This window comes from Cavia porcellus, unplaced genomic scaffold (assembly GCF_034190915.1).
Source record: "Cavia porcellus strain 051 isolate PalLab524CR breed Dunkin Hartley unplaced genomic scaffold, mCavPor4.1 scaffold_18, whole genome shotgun sequence".
Classification (NCBI taxonomy): domain Eukaryota; kingdom Metazoa; phylum Chordata; class Mammalia; order Rodentia; family Caviidae; genus Cavia; species Cavia porcellus.
This window is the reverse complement of record NW_026947501.1, coordinates 26799200-26818202: the sequence shown is the minus strand read 5'-3', so window position 1 is coordinate 26818202 and position 19003 is coordinate 26799200. Positions and strand designations below refer to the sequence as shown.

The window sequence follows — 19003 nt, the reverse complement described above, 5'->3', positions numbered from 1 at the left end:
CTTGGCTCACTAGAGTCCCATGAGAAGCTCATCGTTTCTGCAATCCAGGCCCATCAGTTGGGCAGTTGCCAGTGCCCCTTGTCATTGCAGACCCAGCGCTATGTGAGATGAAAAAATTGTGTCCCTCCCCAGCCAGGCTGAAAGGCCTCCACACCCAGCCCCTGCGCTTGGCCCACCTGTACCTTTTCCCAATGCCCTGGCCAAGTCTGAGCATCTCTAGGCTATGCTGTAGCTGTGGAGCATTGCCCTGCTTGGCATTCACCTCTGTCTCTGAGGCAGGTTGGGCACTGCTAAAGGCTGCTGAGAAGCTTACGCAGGACATGCTTCACTTTGTAAAAGCTTCACTTTGTCCCTTGGGGCCACTGGCATGGTGCAGGGGAGGGCAGGTCTCGGTGAGCAAGGTATGCAAGTGAAGCCCTGTTGTTGGGAGGGTGTGCGTGTGTGTGCGTGTGTGTGTGTGTGTGTGTGTGTGTGTGTGTGTGTGTAGTAAAAGGGGGTACCTGCAGTGACAGGGGTCCTAAGGAGGCCTGTGTGCCCTGTTCTCAGGCCATTCTGTCTGTCTATCTGTCTGTCTGTCTCTCTCTCTCTCTCTCTCTCTCTCTCTCCACACACACACTTTTCTCTGTCTCTCTTTTTGAGACAAAGTCGCTTAATGTAATTCAAGCCAGTCTTGAACTTACTTTGTAGCCCAGGCTGGACTCCAGCTAGCAGTGTGATCCTCTTGCCTCAGCCTCCCAAGTGCTGGGATTACAAGTGTCCACCACCACACCCAGCCCACACTCATTCTTGATCAGATGCAGAGAGGAGGAAGGAGATGTCTCTTCTTTGAGCTCCCTGCTGTTGACAGAGGTCTTCCTGTCCCTTTGTTTGCTGCTAGGATCTTTCCCACAGGCCCCCAGACCTCCCCTGAGTTTGCAGAGCCCTGTTCTCCCAGGGGTTACCGAGGCCTCTTCCCCCTCACCGGTCATGTGTGCTGTGATGCCCCAGAGACAGTGTGTGCCATATTCATTTTCCAGAAAAATAAGCAAATTCAAATTTGCTGAAAATTATACTGAGCTGACCCAAGCCCAGGCTCTCAGGCTTATCCCAGGGCCATTTCAAGCCTATGTGAATGACTCTGTAGCTGCGAGACTGAGGGTTGTGTCCAGAGGTGGTGAGGCCATTCAGTGTCCTGCCAGGTTTACCCCTGATTTGTTGAGGTGGAAATATGTGAGTGTGGTGTGCGTGTGCATATGTGTGTGACTGATGCCTCTGTGTGTGTGTGTGCATGCTGAGTGTGTAGGCAGCCCGGGGAAGCTTCTTGCAGCCACTTCGCTCTCTCAAGGTGGTTTAGAGCCATGCTGTGCCCCGGTCTAGAACAGCAGTCATGTGGGAAATCTCATTTTCTATTTATGCGTGGAGATGTTAGGAAAGACGGTGAGCCCGAAGCATGTGTGCTGGCATTGGAATCGATTGGGGACTGGTAATTAATTTGTTTAGACCTTAATTAATTCTCCAGTTCTTTCTTATTTGTGGACTGTCACGCTTAATTGTGTTCAGGAGCTCAAGCTTGGAGCAGGCCCTCCATTAATTGACGTGTGGTTGCTGCGAGGTGGGAGTTAATGGTTTGAGAAGCTGGGCAAACAGTGTAATTAAAGGTCAATGGAGGAGACACTGGAAAAACACACATCCCCAAGTCCAGCCGCAGGTCTCCCGGAGCAGACTTCATTCTAGAAGAGGCAGTCTCCACAAACAGCCTTTCTGAGGGACCATGGGAAAAGGTGCAAGAAGATGTCAACAGCAGGGAGAGAGCTGGGGGAGAGGGGTCCCCCAAGGGGACCCTGGTCAGCAGAACTGACACATCTGTTGTCAGGAGGGGGCACTTTAGAGAGATGAAGACCCTGGAGGTGACCTCAGCAAGCTCACCTCTAACGTTGGAAGCACAGGCTCTGTGTCTACATGGAAAGTCGCCAAAGGCTGCCTGGCTCGTCTCTGAGGGAAAGGGAACAGTGTGAGAGCCATGCACTACTATAGACCCCATCCTGTCCCTGAGCTCCTGATGGGGGAGGCCTGGGCCTTTGCCTCAGTCTCAGCCTGCTCTGCCTCCTTCTACAGAAGAATAACCTTTCCTGTGGATGGGAAATGCCAGTCTCAGCACTGATTTTGCTGGGAAATGGCTTCTTCTGGTGTTGTCTCCAGCCACCTCTTTTGTTAAATGTCAAAACATTAGTTTGTTACCGTGAAGGAAACTGTAAGCAGGTGCTCGGGGCATCTGGGCAGCCTATGGGAGAGGGTCTCCCTTTTGTTCATACCCAGCATGCCCTGCACCCCCTTTTACCCCCAGGCCACAAGGGTCTTGATGTCTTTGATTTACTCGGTGCTCAGGCTACCCCGCTAGTCCAGTAAGTGATCACTGCTCACTGTGTGAGCCTGAGGAGCCACCCAGTTCCAAGCACAGCTCCCAGGCCTGCTGCTTCTCCATCTGTTGTCCACTCTGAGAAAGAGACAGTAGAGTGTAACCATGGTACTTGTGTCCTGGGCCTTGTAATGTGCATTCCCTCCATCAAGGTCAGTAGTACTTCATGTGCCATTCTGGGCCCCGAGACGGCACTGCAGGCCATGTGCCTTCTCTGTCCTTGCCTCTTCCTATACTCCTTGCAGCCGTGGTGAATCCTGCCTCTTGCCTGCCTCTTGGTGGGTCCTAGGCCTTTGCACGTGGTTCTGCTAGACTGGATACCATGCTTTCCTGTCCTTGGCCCTATGGCCTGTGGAACTTGGCTCAGACACCTTCCCTCCAGGAGGCCCTCCCTGGGAGCCCCAGGTGGAGTTAGACTGCAGCACCCTGAGTGTGCCTATGTCTCATCAGGACTGCCTGGTTTATTTCCAAATTTGCATCTTTCATCAGACTGTGAGTACCCCAAGGCAGACACTGGGTCTCAGGGATCACTCTTCCCCAGGTCCCCTCAGAGCCCAGTGCATGGTCACTGCTAACTGTGGGATTGTTAAATAATCAAATGAGAACTTTGACACAAAAATTTTAGGTTGGTCACTTTCAGAGGAACTCCTGATGGCACTGGTGACTAGGTTCCATGACTGTCCAAACAGACATAGTGTGATCAGAAATTGTGGTGAGTGTTCAAAAACATTGTGGAACACATTTATCCCATTAAAAAGCCACATCACCACTAACGGCCCTCAGAATGCGTCCACTCACTTTGAACTCACTTACCCATGCTTCTTGCCACTTCTTTGGTACCAGGGATTGAACCCATTACCTCCTGCTTTACAGGGAGACAATTTACACCACTGAGCTCTACCCCTGGCTCCTCTGGCAAGTTTTTGAGGCAGTTCTGGAAGTCCTCTTTCTTGAGAATCTTTAGTTGTGCTCTTGGGGCTATCGTGATGTCCTGACTTGATTAAAAAGTTTATGCTTCATGATCACTTTTATTTTGGGGAAGATCCAGAATTTGCACAGAGCCAGATCTGGAGAATACGGTAGATGAGGTGCACTGTAATGTTTGGCTTTTCATTGGATGATACTTATAGCAGTATTCACTATATTTTTGATCAATGCCTTGTGAAGACACTCATGAAACAAGACTCCCAGAATTTCTTAAGAAAGTAGTAATAATGATAGGATAAGAATATTTGAAGTACGGTAGAAGCATTCTGAGAAGGATTAATGGCAGTGTGTTTTTTTTACTGTAATATATTTTTAAAACTTAAAAAAATAAACATTTACCATTTAAACTTTGATCATATCTTATTTATTACAGTAGATTTTTAAAATTGTTTTTGAGTGTTGTGTTTGTATAAGTTTTCACCATAATCCTCATCCATTCTTTTAGTCATCAGGTCTGGGTGAATGGTTACCACTTTACCAACTCATTCTGGGTGTGTTATCCAGCTTTTCCAGGCCATGATTGCTCCATCTAAAAAGGGGAAAATTATTATCTCTAGGCAGAGTTTTCATGGAGATTAAATTTGTCAGTCTCTTGGCACATTATGAGTACTCAATTAATGTTGGGAGATATCACCTATTTTTTTTTTCTGTTTTGTTGTTGTTGTTGTTGTTGCTTTGGTACTAGGAATTTAACTCAGGACCTCATGCTTGCCATGCAGTTGCTGTGCTACTGAGCTATATCCCCGCACAAGTGCTCAGTAAGTGTTAGTCCTCTTTCAGTTCCACATTCCCTAATCATGGTGGCCAAAACCAGAGATGACACATTTCTGACATTGTGGTTTGGAGAGAAGCAGTGGTGAGATTCTCAAAATGGCACAAAAATCAAACATCTCAGTGGTGAGTGCTATAAAATTTCATAGAGGATGAAATTGTTAGACATTAGTTTTTACTTATTTGTTTGTCTTTTTGAGACAGGGTTTCACTCTGCAGTTTAGGTTGACCTTGCATTCACTTTGTAGTCTAAGCTGTCCTCAAACTTGAGAGAGTCTTCCTGCCTCAGCTCCCCAAGTGCTGGGATAACAGATGTGTGTCACCACCCCCAGCTGTTAGGCACATTTCTAAACCACCTTTCAGCACTTCCTAAATTTCATTTGGCCGGGTTTGGGAGAGCGCTTAGATTTTGCCCAGTTGTTAAAACTTTGTCCTCAAAGAGATACATGGGTGTGGATTTTGAGGAGCCATGAACAGTTCTGATGTTAGAGGTCCTGGAAGGACAGGTGGACTTCACTGGTTATGCCAGAATTGAGGACAGGCTCAGAATAGCATGGGTCCTAGTTACTTCAGGCCCCACTTCAGGCCCCACAGTGATCTGTGCACTGGGTCCAGATCAGCCAGCAGTACATCTCCAGTGGTGTGGCCTGGGACCCTGTCTTCATTTCATCCCCTTCAGTTATTTCATCACTGTCTTGCATGGAGGAAGCCTGTAGCTCACATTCAAGGATAGGGACACCAGCCTAGCAGGACTATGAATTCATAAGTGAGGTACAGATTCTAACAAGATCTGTAGACATGGACTGATAAGATCTCACAAAGCTTGATATAATGAGTTTTCTTCAACAAATGTAGTTGCACAAATGCAGGGGTGCCAAGGCCTGATTTGCTGAGTCCTGAGGATGAAGATCCAGGGAGCCAGGAGGTTTCATGGAGCTCCCACGTGGCAGGTGGCTCTGTTGAGGCTCCCTCAGATTTCCAGGCATTACTAAGTGCAGAATGGAAGAGCTGAGTTCACAGTAGCTCAGCTAAGGGGGAGCCCACAAGAGTGGCAGGGTCTTCTGAAAAATGACTGTGCATTAGTCCCATTAATTGTCTGATCCTTGTCACAAAAGTGTCCAATTAGCAGATCAGCCCAAAAAGCTGCAAGGGACACTCACATGTGACTAAGTCACCTGCTTATGGGCAGCTTGCCCAGGTCCTGACATACAGTAGGTGCTTAGTAAATACTGAGTGAATGGCTTTCTAATCCAGAGATTTTATGATTCCTAATGTCCAGAGGGCAGAGAAACCTGGGGCCAGAAAAAGTGGGACAGCGTGAGACCATGGGTGCCAAGGTGTGTGAGGGTATTAATGGATGCAGGAGGGACAGGAGACCTGCAGGAGGAAGGCAGGGGAGGAGCTGGGACCTGGAATAGGGGCTTAGGGTGTGAGCTTTATTTTAGGGTTAGTGGGGACCATTGTAGTCTTGAGCTGGGAAACAGTTGTGATTAGAAGGAGCTTTTCAGATGACTTTCAAGAATCTTAGAGATTCCAAACTTCAGAATCAGTCTATACCTAGATTTACAGGCTGACTTTTAGTCCAGAAATTCCCAGTCCTGAATTGGTGACACTTCAATACGAGTTATAAAAGTCTACTCATATTCTCAAACTTCGGTATTTAAAAGAAAATCTGTGCCATTTAGCACTGCCACTCAAAGTAACAGGGAATATTGTACAGTAGAGCAGATATTAGGGCATGCATCCTCCTGACGATCCGCACCCCTTCCAAGGCAGAGGGGCTGCATTCTGCTGAGTCACATCAGAGAATGTGTGCGTGTGGGAGTGAGAGTAAAGGTGGTATTACTGGCTGCACTACGTCCGTGTGAAGGCTCAGATCATCTCTGGGGAGAAGTAAGAATCGTGCTATGGTGGTTGCCCTGGTGAGGGTGTAGTTGAGGACTGGGGTTAGGAAGGGGAATCACTTGGCTCACTTTTTTTTCTGGTATTGGGGATCAAACTCAAGGCTTTGCACATGTTAGGCAAGTATTGTACCATTGAACTCACCCTTGTTTTAAATTTTTTATTGAGACGGGGTCTTGCTACATTGCCCAGGGTGGCCTTGAACTTGTGGTCTTCTTTGTTCAACTTCCAGAGTAGCTGGGATTGCAGGCATGCGTCATCACACCTGTTAAGATTTGCATTTTACTATTCACCCTTCTGCCCACTTTGCACTGTTTAGTATGTGCACATACTACAAACAAAATAGCAAAAAGGAGGGAGCCAAGGAAGCTGAGCCAAGACGGGAGAAGGCCGGCCCTGTCGGCCCCTTCCTTGCAGATGAGGAAATGGAGTCTGTGTGTACTTTGTCTAGGGCAAGTCTAGAGCTAAAAATGGAAACTCAAGTCTTCTAGTTGTTAGACTATTTGGCTTATTTGTTTCGTGAACTGGCTCTTTGTCACTTTTCTTGTCACTGAGGCCCAACACCAGATGTCCACAACTTAAAGAAGAAAAGGCTTATTTTGACTCACAGTTTGAAGAGTGTTCAGTCTATGGTTGACTGGCTCCCAGGCAGAATGGCATGGTGCAAGGGCCCCGGAAGAGGAAACAGCTCACCTCATGGCATCCAGGAAGCAGAGAGTCATGGGAGGACTGGGGAAGGGAGCTGTGACCTTCTAGGTCATATCCATAGTGACCTGGCTCCTGACTAGGCTCTATCTCCTAACAGTAACCAGCTATAATGCCACTATAATCCAGTCACCTCCCAAATGTTCCCGCTAGATCCCATGAGGCTTTAGGGAAACATCTAGATATAAATCCTAACAGGCTCTATTCTTTGTGATGATATATAATTGTCTTATAATAATAATCCTACTCTCCTCAGAGAAGAGTTTATCCCTCCAATTTAAAGGAAATATCTAAAAGCATATGAATCTCTACTTATTTATTGTCTCCATAGAAATATAATTGAATACAATGGGATCAAATTTGTGTACTATTCTGAAAGCTGCTTTTTACCCTTATAATACATTTTGGATATCTTCCCATTGTTCTCATAAAATTTTAATTTATCTTTTTCTTTTTCTTCATACTGGGAATTAAACCCAGTGCCTGACACATGGTAAGCAAATGCTCTATAACTAAGCCATACACATAGCCCGTTTTTTCCTTTCATTTTATTTCGAGACAGGGGCTCACTAAGTTGCCCAGGCTAGCCTTAAACTTATGACCTTCCTGTCTCAGCCTCCCAAGAAATTGAGATTTTATGTGTGCAACACCACAATGGTTTAATTTATGTTTCTTAACAACTGCAGGAGTTCTTTCTGTGGTGACATTTGTTTAAATTATGAGCTATTTCAAATCCAATGTAAGCTAAGGAAATACAGAAATAAAATGTTTGTTATGCTCAAAACCTTCTGTGCCCTCCCCCTGCTTGACTGTGGTCTTCTCTCCTGCAGCCAGGTCTTCTCCCCATATAGCTGATTGCATGTGCCACAGACCATCAGTTGCATTGTCTATGTATTTCTAAAAGTCTATATTAGTAGCGTCATACCATGTGTGTCCTTTTGAAACTTGCTTGTGACTGCAGTTTTGAGGTTTATCTGTATTAATACGCATGCATCCATTTCTGTGCTATAGATATTCTATACTGTGACTATCTACAGATCACTAATTTGGAATGTTAAGATTGTTTCATTTCTCATCACATGTAGTCCTGCTCAAAGAAGCATGTACATGGGCCCATGTCACATGGATGAGTTTTTCCTAGGCAGGGGTTTTCAAACCTTCATCCGTATCACATCTATCTGGGGAGCTTGAAAAGAGAATGAAGCCCACTGGGTGCCTACAAACTACAATGATACACAAATATGAAAAGTTATTGTGCACCCAGAAGATCATCTCCAGATACCAGGCCAGGTGATTAAAGGCAGGAGAAATTGCCAAGCCCTAGATACCTAGAAATGGGGTGAGTGTGTTAGCAGTGTGTCTGTATCTTGCTTTACTAGATGTTGCTGCGTAAGTACTCTGGCGTTTATTGCACTTAAAGGCGTGAAATTTTGCTTTCCCATGTCTTCTTCAACGCTTCATCTACATTTGGTGTTATCAGTCTTTTTAAATTTCATCTATCTGAAATGATTCATTTGTCATCTAAATGTACGTTTATTATTCCTAGTAGGATTGAGAATCTTTCTTAACTTTATTAGGCATTTGGGTTTCCAAATAGAAGAAAACTCTTATTTATATCATACACAGAAATAATTTTCTAAAGATTTAAGTGTGAAAGTAAAATCTTTAAATATTTTAAAGAAAATATGGATGAGCATTGAATTAGTGGCAGATTTTCTCCATGATAAAAAGTGTATGCCACAAAGAGAAAAATTGTTTATTTGAGTACATATTAAACTATAGGATGGACACACATCATCAACAAAGGGGAATAACAAGCCACACTCTGACAATAGCCACTTGTCAATGATTTAGCCAATGAGAATTAGTCTTTGAAACATGAAGAACTCTTGCCATTACTTTTTCGTACACTCAGAAGTCTCTCTTTGACAATTGATAAGGTTGAGTTCATGTTTATTGTTTTTATAGTATATTTTATGAATTTCCTACTTGTATTTTATGTGATTTTGATCACTATATCTTTTTCTTAATTTTTAAAGCACTTTACTTATTGCATAGATGTTTTTGGCTGAAATGAGCAGCCTCTCTCGACTCAAACTGGCTTAAATACTAAGAAAAAATTACCAATTTACAAAAGGCAAAGTTCTAGTGTGACATCTAGGTCTCCCTTTCTTCTGATTGATTGTTCTACCTGCTGTTCAGTGGGCTTCATCTTGAGGCCAACTCCTCTCATGGTCATAAGACAGAAGCAGTAACTTTAAGCATCACATCCAGGCCCAACTGAGTCTCATGCTCTGCCTGCCCCTTACCCCTTCTTAGATATGAGGAGATTTTCCTCAGCATCCTCAGAAGAGACACTCTTCATTGGCTAGAGCTGGACTATGTGTCCTTCCTAGACCAATCATTGGCAAGGGGAGGATTATCACCGTTAATTTGGATTAATTGTGCATGGGGTAGAAGAGCTGTTAGGAGTTAGTCATCATTACCCTCCGTTGCTTAATATTAGGGCCCTCTATTTATCATATATATTGTATTTTCCCAGCTTCTCATTTCTTGCAATGTAGATTAAAATAGATCTTGACTGCCATATTTATAAGATGGTTTATTAGGTAAGCAAAGCATGATCACCTTCACATTGTAAAAATTCATATAAAAGACAAAAATTTAGCGTAAAAAAAAAAGAAATTGAAGTCTCTCAACCTCTGAGCCTCAAATTGAGTTTACTTCTTCAAGGACAGCAATCTGTGAGGCATGAGCCTTCCAAAACATTACCTGTGGATTTATGCACACATATATGTGTGTATACCAATTACAGGGTTTTACATACACTAAATCATCATGCACACACTCAGTAGCTTTTTTCACATAACAATTTGTTTTGGAGATCTTCCCATGTGAGTTCCCTAATGGTGGACATTTAGGTTGTTTCTAATTATTTGCTCTTACAAACAGTGCTATAATTAACATCCTTGTAAATGTCTCTTTGTGCATATGGGCAAGCATTTCTTTAGGGTAGCTATCTATGGTTTGGCAATTTCTACTGCCTTTAATTGCATTGCCTGGTATCTGGCAGACGATCTTCTGCATGTACAATAACTTTTCATGTCCGTGCACCATTATAGTGTAAGTTTTAAAAAGATGTTTTAGGCAACAATTAGGAATCTAAGTTTAAGTTCAAATTCTGTGTGGATTGCTATGGTCGGCTGAGGTGACATTTGAATAGAGATGCCTCTACTCATGGTGAAGTTTTTAAAGGTACTGATGGTTGAGTTAGGTAGCAGCAAGATCCCCCTGTCCTCGGGGTCCCAAGACCATTATAAGGTACATTGTGAAAAATTGAGGTAGGGGGCTGGGTGTGGCAGCACATGCCCGTAATCCCGGCTACTCAGGAAATGAAACAGGAAGCAGGCAAATTCAAGGCTAGCCTGAGCAATTTAGCAAGATCCTGTCTCACACTAGTAAATCAAAAGGGTTGCGGTGTAACTCAATAGTAGACTGCTTCTAGGTTAGAACCCCAGTAACCCACCCACACAAGAATTGTAATATTAGGAGAATACAACTTAGAATCAAGGAGTAATGCTGTCTAATTTTCCCCAAATCAGTAGCCCATTGCTCCTCCTGAGTGTTCGAATATTTCCCCCATCGGTTCTGGCACAGGTGTGTGTGTTGCTGGACGGGTCCTCAGCGCGACCTTCCTGTCTGTCCTGTGCTGGCTCATGGCTGAGCTCCCTGCACACTTCCTCCTGGGGACATTCCTGCACATTTGTCTGCTGTTCTTTCTTTTACTCTTCCTTTTACTCTGGGTGCTTCCTTAGCTGCTCACAATTCGCAGGACTTTGTATCAGTTTGGCTGTGAGAATATCTGCCGCACTCAAGAGCATGTTTTTTTTGAGGCCTTGACACTGAGCTTGCCATGAGCATGAAGGAACTCATTCTCTCTCTGTCTCTCTCTCTCTCTCTCTCTCTCTCTCTCTCTTCATCTCCTAGCATTACTGCTCCAACATCAGTTATGCCTGAGTCTTGAATGGTGTCAATCTAAGTTGAAAATGTGCCAGCTTTCTTAACATTATCACTAACAGACTGCTTAATTAACCCACTGATACTGTCAATAGTAGATCTTGCTGGTGTGTCAGAAAGGAGACCACGGTTTGTTCTCTCTCTCTCTCTCTCTCTCTCTCTCTCTCTCTCTCTGTCTCCCCACCCTGCTGTCTCTGTCTGGGAGATGGACTTCCCAGGAGTGGGGTGGAACTGGGGGAGGCTTGAAAGGGACATATATGGCTGAATCAGAAGTTCTTGATGACATGATGGGTATGAAAGAACTATCACAGGCTTGTGTTCTCATTGCTCAAGGGCTGGGGTGGCTAGTAGCTTGCAGATTCTGAGGTGCTCAGTAAACGAAGCACCAATGTACATAGTCAAGAGATGACAGGACACATGCCACCAGGAAAAGCCCTGGGAGTCGCTATCCTTCTGGAATGGTTAGGGTCTTCTCTACCTTTTTACATCCGGGCCATTTAGAGGAGAGAGGTGCATTGTCATCCCCAATAGTGTCCTGGAGAGGCTGTGTGAGGGGAAGGGAGGAGGTTGGACTTCTCTTTCTTTTGTGCTTCATATTTTGTCTAACATGGTTTTGTAACCGAACCAAGGTCTTTCTGGATTCCACTATTCCTGCATTCCATGTTTGGAAATTGTGAGATGAGCTGGTCCACCACCTCCAAGTCCACGTCTCTCCTCTCTGTTTCCACCCACACATACACACACAAAATAGGGGCTAAAGACATTTCAGCTGTACCCACTTCTGCCCCAGCATGGGTACAGGCGCAAAGACTGGCATTCTGTGTGTGCAACCTACACCCAGGGACCCTGCAGGATTCTAAGTGGTGCCTCTCCTTTCGTACCTGGGAAGGGCCACTAAGGCGAGGAGTGGTGGCCTCTGACCTTCAGGGCACACTCAGGCCGTGGGGCCCCACTTCTGTAACTTTGCCTTTTTTTCAAGCATTGTTTGTGGCAGAGGAAGACATTCTCAGAGGGTGTAAACTTATGTATTGGGCAGAAAACCCTACTGTCCCCTTCAGTGGTTTTCTTGGTCTCCTGGGAACTGAGGGCCTAGCAGCCCCAAGGGCATGGAGTGTGTAGAGCATCCCTACTGCCACTAGAGGGCGGGTCACTAACACAGAGGCCAGGTGCCAACTTCCCAAGGCCACTGGGGCAAGGAGCTTCTGTGCCCTGAGTATCCCGGAACAGGAGTTCACTTCCAGGGTGAGCAGGAGGAGAGCATAGCCAGGACTGAAAGCTAAACCCAGATGGCCCCAGACCCAGGTTGCCAAGCTTTCTCTGCTGCCTGAATCTCTCTTACATCAGATTCACACTCCTAATTCCCTCTCTGGTTGTGGTTCAGAGGGGAAGCTTCTCCCCCAGTGTCATCACTGGAGGTGCAGCAGTCCTTTGCTGGGGGACTGCTCCGTGCATCACAGGGCGTTTAGTAGCATCCCTGTTCTCTGCCCACTGGATGCCAGCAGCACTCCCCCCCCACTCCCAGATTGTGACAATCAAAAGCATCTCCAGATAGGACCAAATGTCCCTCAGAATCCTACCTGGTTGTTCACCTCTGTTTATAATGGGTAAGTGCGCCTGCTGTGGGGACAGGAAGGGCAGAGGCTTGCGAACGCCCCAGCCGCAGAAGTCTGCCCGCGGTTAACGCTGCAACATCGTGTGGCAACAGTAGATGCTCAAAGATGGCATATGTGCTCTAAATACATTTTAGAACTGTATTTGCTCTCCTGCTTTTCCTCGCTAAAGACTGCAGAGCCTCTCAGTCTTTGCCTCCCCACGTCACCGTAACAGAGATGGCCTTAGAGACACCAGGGTCTCAAGCTACCCCTCACCTGCAGAGTCCTGACCCCCAGCTGTGAGCCTCTGAGACCATAGGCTCCCTGGCCCTTGGCTCGGGCTCCAGGAGCATCTGTGGGCTCCCTCCTACTCCGCCTGCCCACTGGGCCCTGCCGCCCTCCAGCTCCCCAAAGCCGGGTGCCCCCCCACACACTGGAGGGGGGGAAGCAGCAGGTGTTGATGCTAATCAGCGTTCACAGCCCAGAACTGCAGTCGCTCCCAGGCTCACACACTCCCCAAAATTAAACACTCATTATACAAAATTAATTGACATTAATTAGCAAAAATTAAAACTTTAAACACAGCAAGGCGCTTTGGGGGGAGGAGTGAAGCAGGCGGGCTCTGCATTTGTCACCCCCACTTCCCACCCACCCGCCACCCCCAAACCTCCCCCACTTCTATCCTGAAACGGAGCTGGTGGAGTTCAGGACAAGGCTCACTGCACCCCACTAGGAACCCAGGCCTGATGAGGCCCACAGGCTGTGTCCAGTGCTTCAGTGAGGCACTGGAAGCCATCCCTCAGTTCTGGTCCCCAAGATCCCAGCTGAGGCGGGAAGACACGGAGGCAAACCAGAGCGGCAACCATTGGAAGACCCCCACTTATCCCCACCTGTCTTTTGAATACCTAGAGGTGTAGGTACCAGAGCCTTTCTGCTCTGTCCCACTTTGCTGTGTGACCTCCATTCAGTCATCCCCCTCCCTGAGCTTCAGTCTTCCATCCATATGATGAGGGGGTGGTGCTGGGTGAACACTGAGGTTCCTGCCTGCTCTAGCACCTGCTCTCAGAGATGCAAATCTCTGGGAACTTGATTTGCTCTGAGAAGCATGAGGGATTGAATGTGGAGACTGGCATTTCAAGAGGATAGGACAACCCCACGGGCTGAGTCACTGATGGTGGAAGATCAGGCCTCCAGAGGATCTGTGGCTAGCCAGAGAGCCTTCCCAGAGCTGCATCCATTTTGCCTGCCTGAAGGGCTGCCCCAGAGGAGAAGAAAGCTGCACCTTTTATAGGTGGTGGTTTTCTAAGCCCTGAATGGTCCCTACCAACACCTGTGATTTTCCATCTTTGCTCACGAGTTCCCAAGGGTCCTCAAATCCTTCACTAGCACGATAGGAACCACAACTTCTCCCAGTCTTTTTGCAGTCTTGGCATTTGTTCAGAAGTGCAGGGGCAGGGCGGGGTGCTGGTACGCCCCCAGGTGGAATTCCCGCTCCCCCTCACCAGTTCCCTGCATCCCTTTCTCTCCAGCCAGTGCCAATATCTGCAACGTGGTCCTGATGCGGTACGGGGAGCTGGAGGAAGGGATTGATGTCCTCGATGCTGATGGCAACCTCGTGGGCTCCTCCAAGATTGCAGCCAGACACGTGGGTTGGCTTGAGGGGTTAAGGGACCTTGGCAGTGGGTTGATTTTCTTATACTACTTCCTGGGAATTTCTTACCACAATACCCTGGTTTTACCCTTTTTAAGTCTCCTCCTCACCTTCCCCCCCTTCCTATCTGCGTGAGCTTCAGACCTCTAGGTCTGTCCCCAGCCAAGCCTGTTCCACAGGATAGTCCTTCATTTCTATAATCCTCTCCTCCCATAACCACTGTAAAGTGCCCTCATTTCTTGTCCCAGCCCCTCAGGACCCAGCTTCTCAGATGAAGTGTTAATTGGTGAGGATAAGGGAGACCTCCCCCCACTCCCCAGGGCTTGCTCCTGGTCCCCAGGACCCAGGGACCTGTCACCCTGGGCCTCACCACCCTCTTGGGTACAAAGAGGAAGCTGCAGGTGAATAGAGTGTGAGCTGGCTAATAGGTACTTCTGCAGCGCTGCCTCACTGGGACCCAGCACTGGGAGCTCTGGGCTCTCAGGCTTTTGAAGGCAACTGGAGAAAAATATTTTGTTACGAGACCCTCTTTCTCATCTTATTTCACTGCCCACCCCCACTGTGATTTAAGGAAAAAACCTCAAACCTCCTAGTGCATGTATACATGTCATGTGCTTCCCAGGCCTTCATCCTGATGGTGGTTTGTGTCTTGTCCTGTTGTCCTGGGCTTTAGTCTCTGAGTGCTGGAAAGGGCAAGTGGTCAGCCATGAGGTGGCTGAGCATCCACCCCTGTCCGTGAAGCCTCTTGCTAAGCCTGCAGTCTGGGAAGAACATTCTGTGAGTCCCCACCCTCCTGGCCCCATCAATCTCAGTGAAAGGCTGTGCCTGTCCATCCTGGGGCAGGCCAGAAACTGGAGGCCATGCAACAGTGCGAGTTCTGCCCTGCCTGGCTCGGGGCCTCTTATCCTTCCCACAGCTATTCAGGAGCCCCAAGGGACCTTCTCTGCGGCCTTCCCAAGGCTGGTCATGGATTTAGTCTGTTTCCTACCTGACCCCAATGCTGTTCTTTTCCCCAGTCGTCATCAGGTAGGACAGTTATGACAGCTCTTTCTTATGGTCAAGCAGTAAGGAAGCACAGGCACTTCTGCGGCCCTGGCCTTTCTTCAGCCTAGCCGCATCTTTTCCTTGCTGTCTGGGGAAAGACTAGGATCTGCAGGCTACGAGCCATAGCCGGAATCTCCTCTATGGATGGAAGCCTGTGGGGTTAAAGAGACTCTCCATATTCACCATCAGAGCATGGAACTGCCACTGAGCTGGGCCACAAGGATCCTGTGGGATCCCCAAGGGCAAGGGAATAATGCCAAGCAGACCCTTGATGGAAACCCTTAGGGGTTCAGCAGAAACAGCCCCTTACAAGGCTGACTTCTTGTCACTAGGAAAGAGTCTTCCAGAGCCAAGAGACAGAGATGTTTTGACTCTTTGTCTTTAAAAGATGCACCTCCCAAAAAAGTGAATTCTAGAACCTGTCTAGCCCCAGTGGTTTGTTCTGGCCCTTCCAGCACCTGCTTTGTTTTGAGAGCATCTCGGGTTCTCCATGTGCTACTCCCAGCCCCTACATAACCAACCCTGGGAGATTGCCCATCCACCCAAAGCACTTGCCTGAGCATTGGCCCCTTCCTTAGGCTGCTTCTGTTACCACCTTCCAACACGTGGCAGGAGACAGGAATCTGCTTTTTCCAAATATGTGTGGTGAGAAGACAGAGGTGGCTTTTTTCTGTTGACTGGAATGCAACTTTGTGAGCAATTCCATGAATAATTCTATGTTGCCAGATGTGCTTAGCAGCAGCACATACACCTAGAACCTCTGGGGCAGGGTGGGCTTCCAGGGGACTGTGTTTCACCGCAGAAACCTCTCACTGCAGCTTGTCTTGCCCACAGGCCCTGCTGGAGACAGCACTGACTCGAGTGGTCCTGCCTATGCCCATCCTGGTGCTCCCCCCAATTGTCATGTCCATGCTGGAGAAGTAAGTTGGGCAGCTGGAATGGAGGGACAAAGGGGAGGACGGTGTGGGGATCTCATGGACCTAAGGGAAGGGACAGGGAAGCTGGTGGCAGCCCGGCCAGTTTTTCAGGGATGGAAAATACCCTGCTCTTTATCAAACTCTCTCTCAGGAAGTGGGGGTAGAATGGTTCTGTGAAAATTTGTGGACTTCCATTATGCAGGCTGTGTGCTTGGTGCTATGGGATGGCCACAGGCAAGATTAATCCCACCTTGAAAAGCTGGTGGTAGGGGCTGGGGATTTAGCTCAGTGGCATAAGCACCTGCCTTGCAAGCAGGCAGTCGTGAGTTCGATCCCCGGTACCGATAAAAACGAAAAACGAAAAGCTGGTGGCATGCACGTGTGCATGTGTGTTTGTGTGCACACACCCATGCATGTATGTGTATACCCATGCTCTCCTAGTAAATGGTGCAGGACCACCGTGAGACGGAATCTGAGGTCTCAGGTAAGAAGCTTGGATTTAGGGCCAGCATTATTCCGTACAGGCATCCACCATGAGTAGCCTCCCTGCCTCCCTCCGAAGGTTGGCCTGAGGATGCATATCTGCCATGACTGTAAATAAATAAGGGAACATAATATTAATAAGATGAAGCAGCAGGACTGCAAGTTTGAGGCCTGCCTGGACAACTTAGCAAGATCCTCTTTCACATAAAAAAGGGGCTGGGGATGCAGCTCAGTGGTAGAGCCCCTGAGTTTGATCTGCAGTATGGGGGGAGGATCTGCAGTATTGGGACCAGCAGATAATGAGTGTGAAAATGGAAGGTGAGTGTGAAATTGAAGTGGTGCTGTAGAGACAGCCTGAGCAGAAAGGGAGGAAGAAGCCACGCCCTGAGATCTAGGGTAGTCGTAGGTGAATAGCACAGAGCTGCGAAAGGCCCTAAGTGAAGGGAATCGAGGGGTTTAGAGCCCTGGCTTGTGTGGGTGATGGTGAGGAGGCGATGGCTGAAAGCAGGATAGTTTTTGCAGAGGGGAGGGCTCTCTGGGGAGGGTGCAGACCTGTTCTGCAGACATTAGGGAATCCAGCCTGGCCAAAGCAAAGCATGCTCATTGGGACCAGCAGATGGAAGACTTTGTGCAGCTGGCTGAGATCATCTTTGTCACCCTAGAAGAGGTTAGTGCCTCTTGGTACCTGAGCAAGTTGTGCTGGACATTGTGAATGAAGAAAATTCATCTAGGATGGAAATTCCAAAGATGAAAATAAGTAGATCTGAAGAGAGCAATCTCTTTTGTGCCTCTAGGCCTTATATCTGTAGCTCCCTTGAAAAATAAGGTTGCCCCCCAAAACAAGCCACTGCAGGTACACACAAAGAGATGACAAGCTCCAAGGAGGGTCTCTGGGGAGAAGAAACAATCTACCCCGAGATGCCCCATGAATATCAAGATGAGTAAGACCTGGTCTGCACCCTCAGACCTGCTCACGAACTGCAGGACACGGCAGCAAGAGGAAGGACAAGGTAGGAGAGGAAACTGAGACTTCTGATAGGAGAATGAAACATGGGCTACTGCCTCACGATTGCCTGACAGTCTGCTGCGATCACCAAACTTGTCAACCTTAGTTTCTCCCGGAAAAATGAGGACACTGTTCACTGGGGGTTTGTATTTCGCACCATCCTGACGCTCTGTGGTCCATTATAGGGGCCCTACCAAGTGTGCCCTTCTTAGGGTCCCTAGTGCAGAACCTCTGTTCAAGAGGCTCATGGGGGAGGTAGCTCCCACCCTCTGGAGCCCAGGATGGGTGAGGGAGTCCGGATAGCCAGGAAAAAAAGACAAAAGAACACTTACAAAGCAGCCTACTTGCAAATTAATGGAGTGCAAATTAAAACTGTGCTCCAAGTGCTGAAGGAATGCACAGCAATGGGGGAGACCAGCTGTTGTGTGGCAGGGCTGGGACTTGACTTGCTTGCCTCTGGCCTCACTTTATCATCTCTAGGAGGAACACTGAGCTGAGGAGCCAGAGCTTCCTGCTAGGATAGGAGAGGTGGGAGCTATCAGCTCCACAGTCCTTGCCTCTGAGACTGAAAGGAAAAGTCTCCAGTAAGAAGTACAGGGACCTTGGCCTGCTGCCCAGAGCTGGGCTGCCTCAGGAGTGCAGGTGTACAGAGGTTGCATCCTCTAGCGCCAGGGTGGAAACTGGGTTTTGATTTAGGGCTCGGATGAGCCCTCCCAGATGTAATGTCTGTACCTTTGAGGCCAGCACCTGTGCTGCGTCTGGAGGACCATAGCTCGCTCTTGGGCCCTGGGATGCATATGGAAAATGCAGGCTGGATCTAAGTTGGGTGGGGGTCCAGGCCACACCCTTGGTGGGTCCCTGAATCCGCTCCCCCATCCTCCTTCATTCCCTGGGATCCGGGTCTTTCATTTCTCCAGGCATTTGCACATCTCTCCATCTGCATATTTTAACTCCCCCAGCTGCCTTTCCAATCCCTCCCTGCCATTTCCCTTTCCTCTTCCCCTCCCCCTGCCCTGCTGTGTTCACGCTCTGCCTGCTGGGGCTGGGAGTACTCCTGTGCTCTGATTGGACAGGCCTTGGGCCTTTCTCTTTCCGGAATTGGGAACACAAGCCTAGGGCTTCCTGGGCTCCCTGCGCCCAGAGACTGCAACCAGGCACCTCAAGAGAAGAGCCCTAGTCACAGGCCACAGAGAAGGGGATTTATGCAATGCTCTGTCACTCTGGAAGTTCCAAGGTGGGAGCCCAAGGGCTGCCCCTCACCTGCCTGGAGGGAATTTCACAATTTCTCCCGTCACTCTTTCTTGCCTTCAGAGACCCTCAGGGGTGTCTCCTGAAATATCACACCCTCATGTCATTTCCACTGGAACAGGAGACAGCTCCCCTTTGCACAACTTGGGCTCTGAATCTGAGCTGAAAGCCATCTCAAGGTTGGTCCTACCCTTTCTCCATTCCCTCCATAACTCCTAAGAAAGTCCAGGAGGCCTTGAGCTGGTTCCAGGGAAGCTTTGGAGCTAGCAGAGACCAGAGGGAAAG

General features: G+C 48.0%; 1 protein-coding gene across 5 annotated transcripts in view; it reads left to right on the top strand.

The window, feature by feature from the left end:
- Sfxn5 (sideroflexin 5) overlaps positions 1-19003 on the top strand; it is a 108307-nt gene that overhangs the window by 69359 nt on the left and 19945 nt on the right. For 4 of the 5 annotated variants that reach the window (XM_003469000.5, XM_023564781.2, XM_023564782.2 and 1 more), the window contains exons 11-12: positions 13899-14014; positions 15899-15984. In XM_003469000.5, the coding sequence (XP_003469048.1) occupies positions 13899-14014; positions 15899-15984 (202 nt within the window). The remainder of the gene's footprint in view (positions 1-13898; positions 14015-15898; positions 15985-19003) is intronic. The other variant, XM_063229588.1, reaches the window with a different exon arrangement.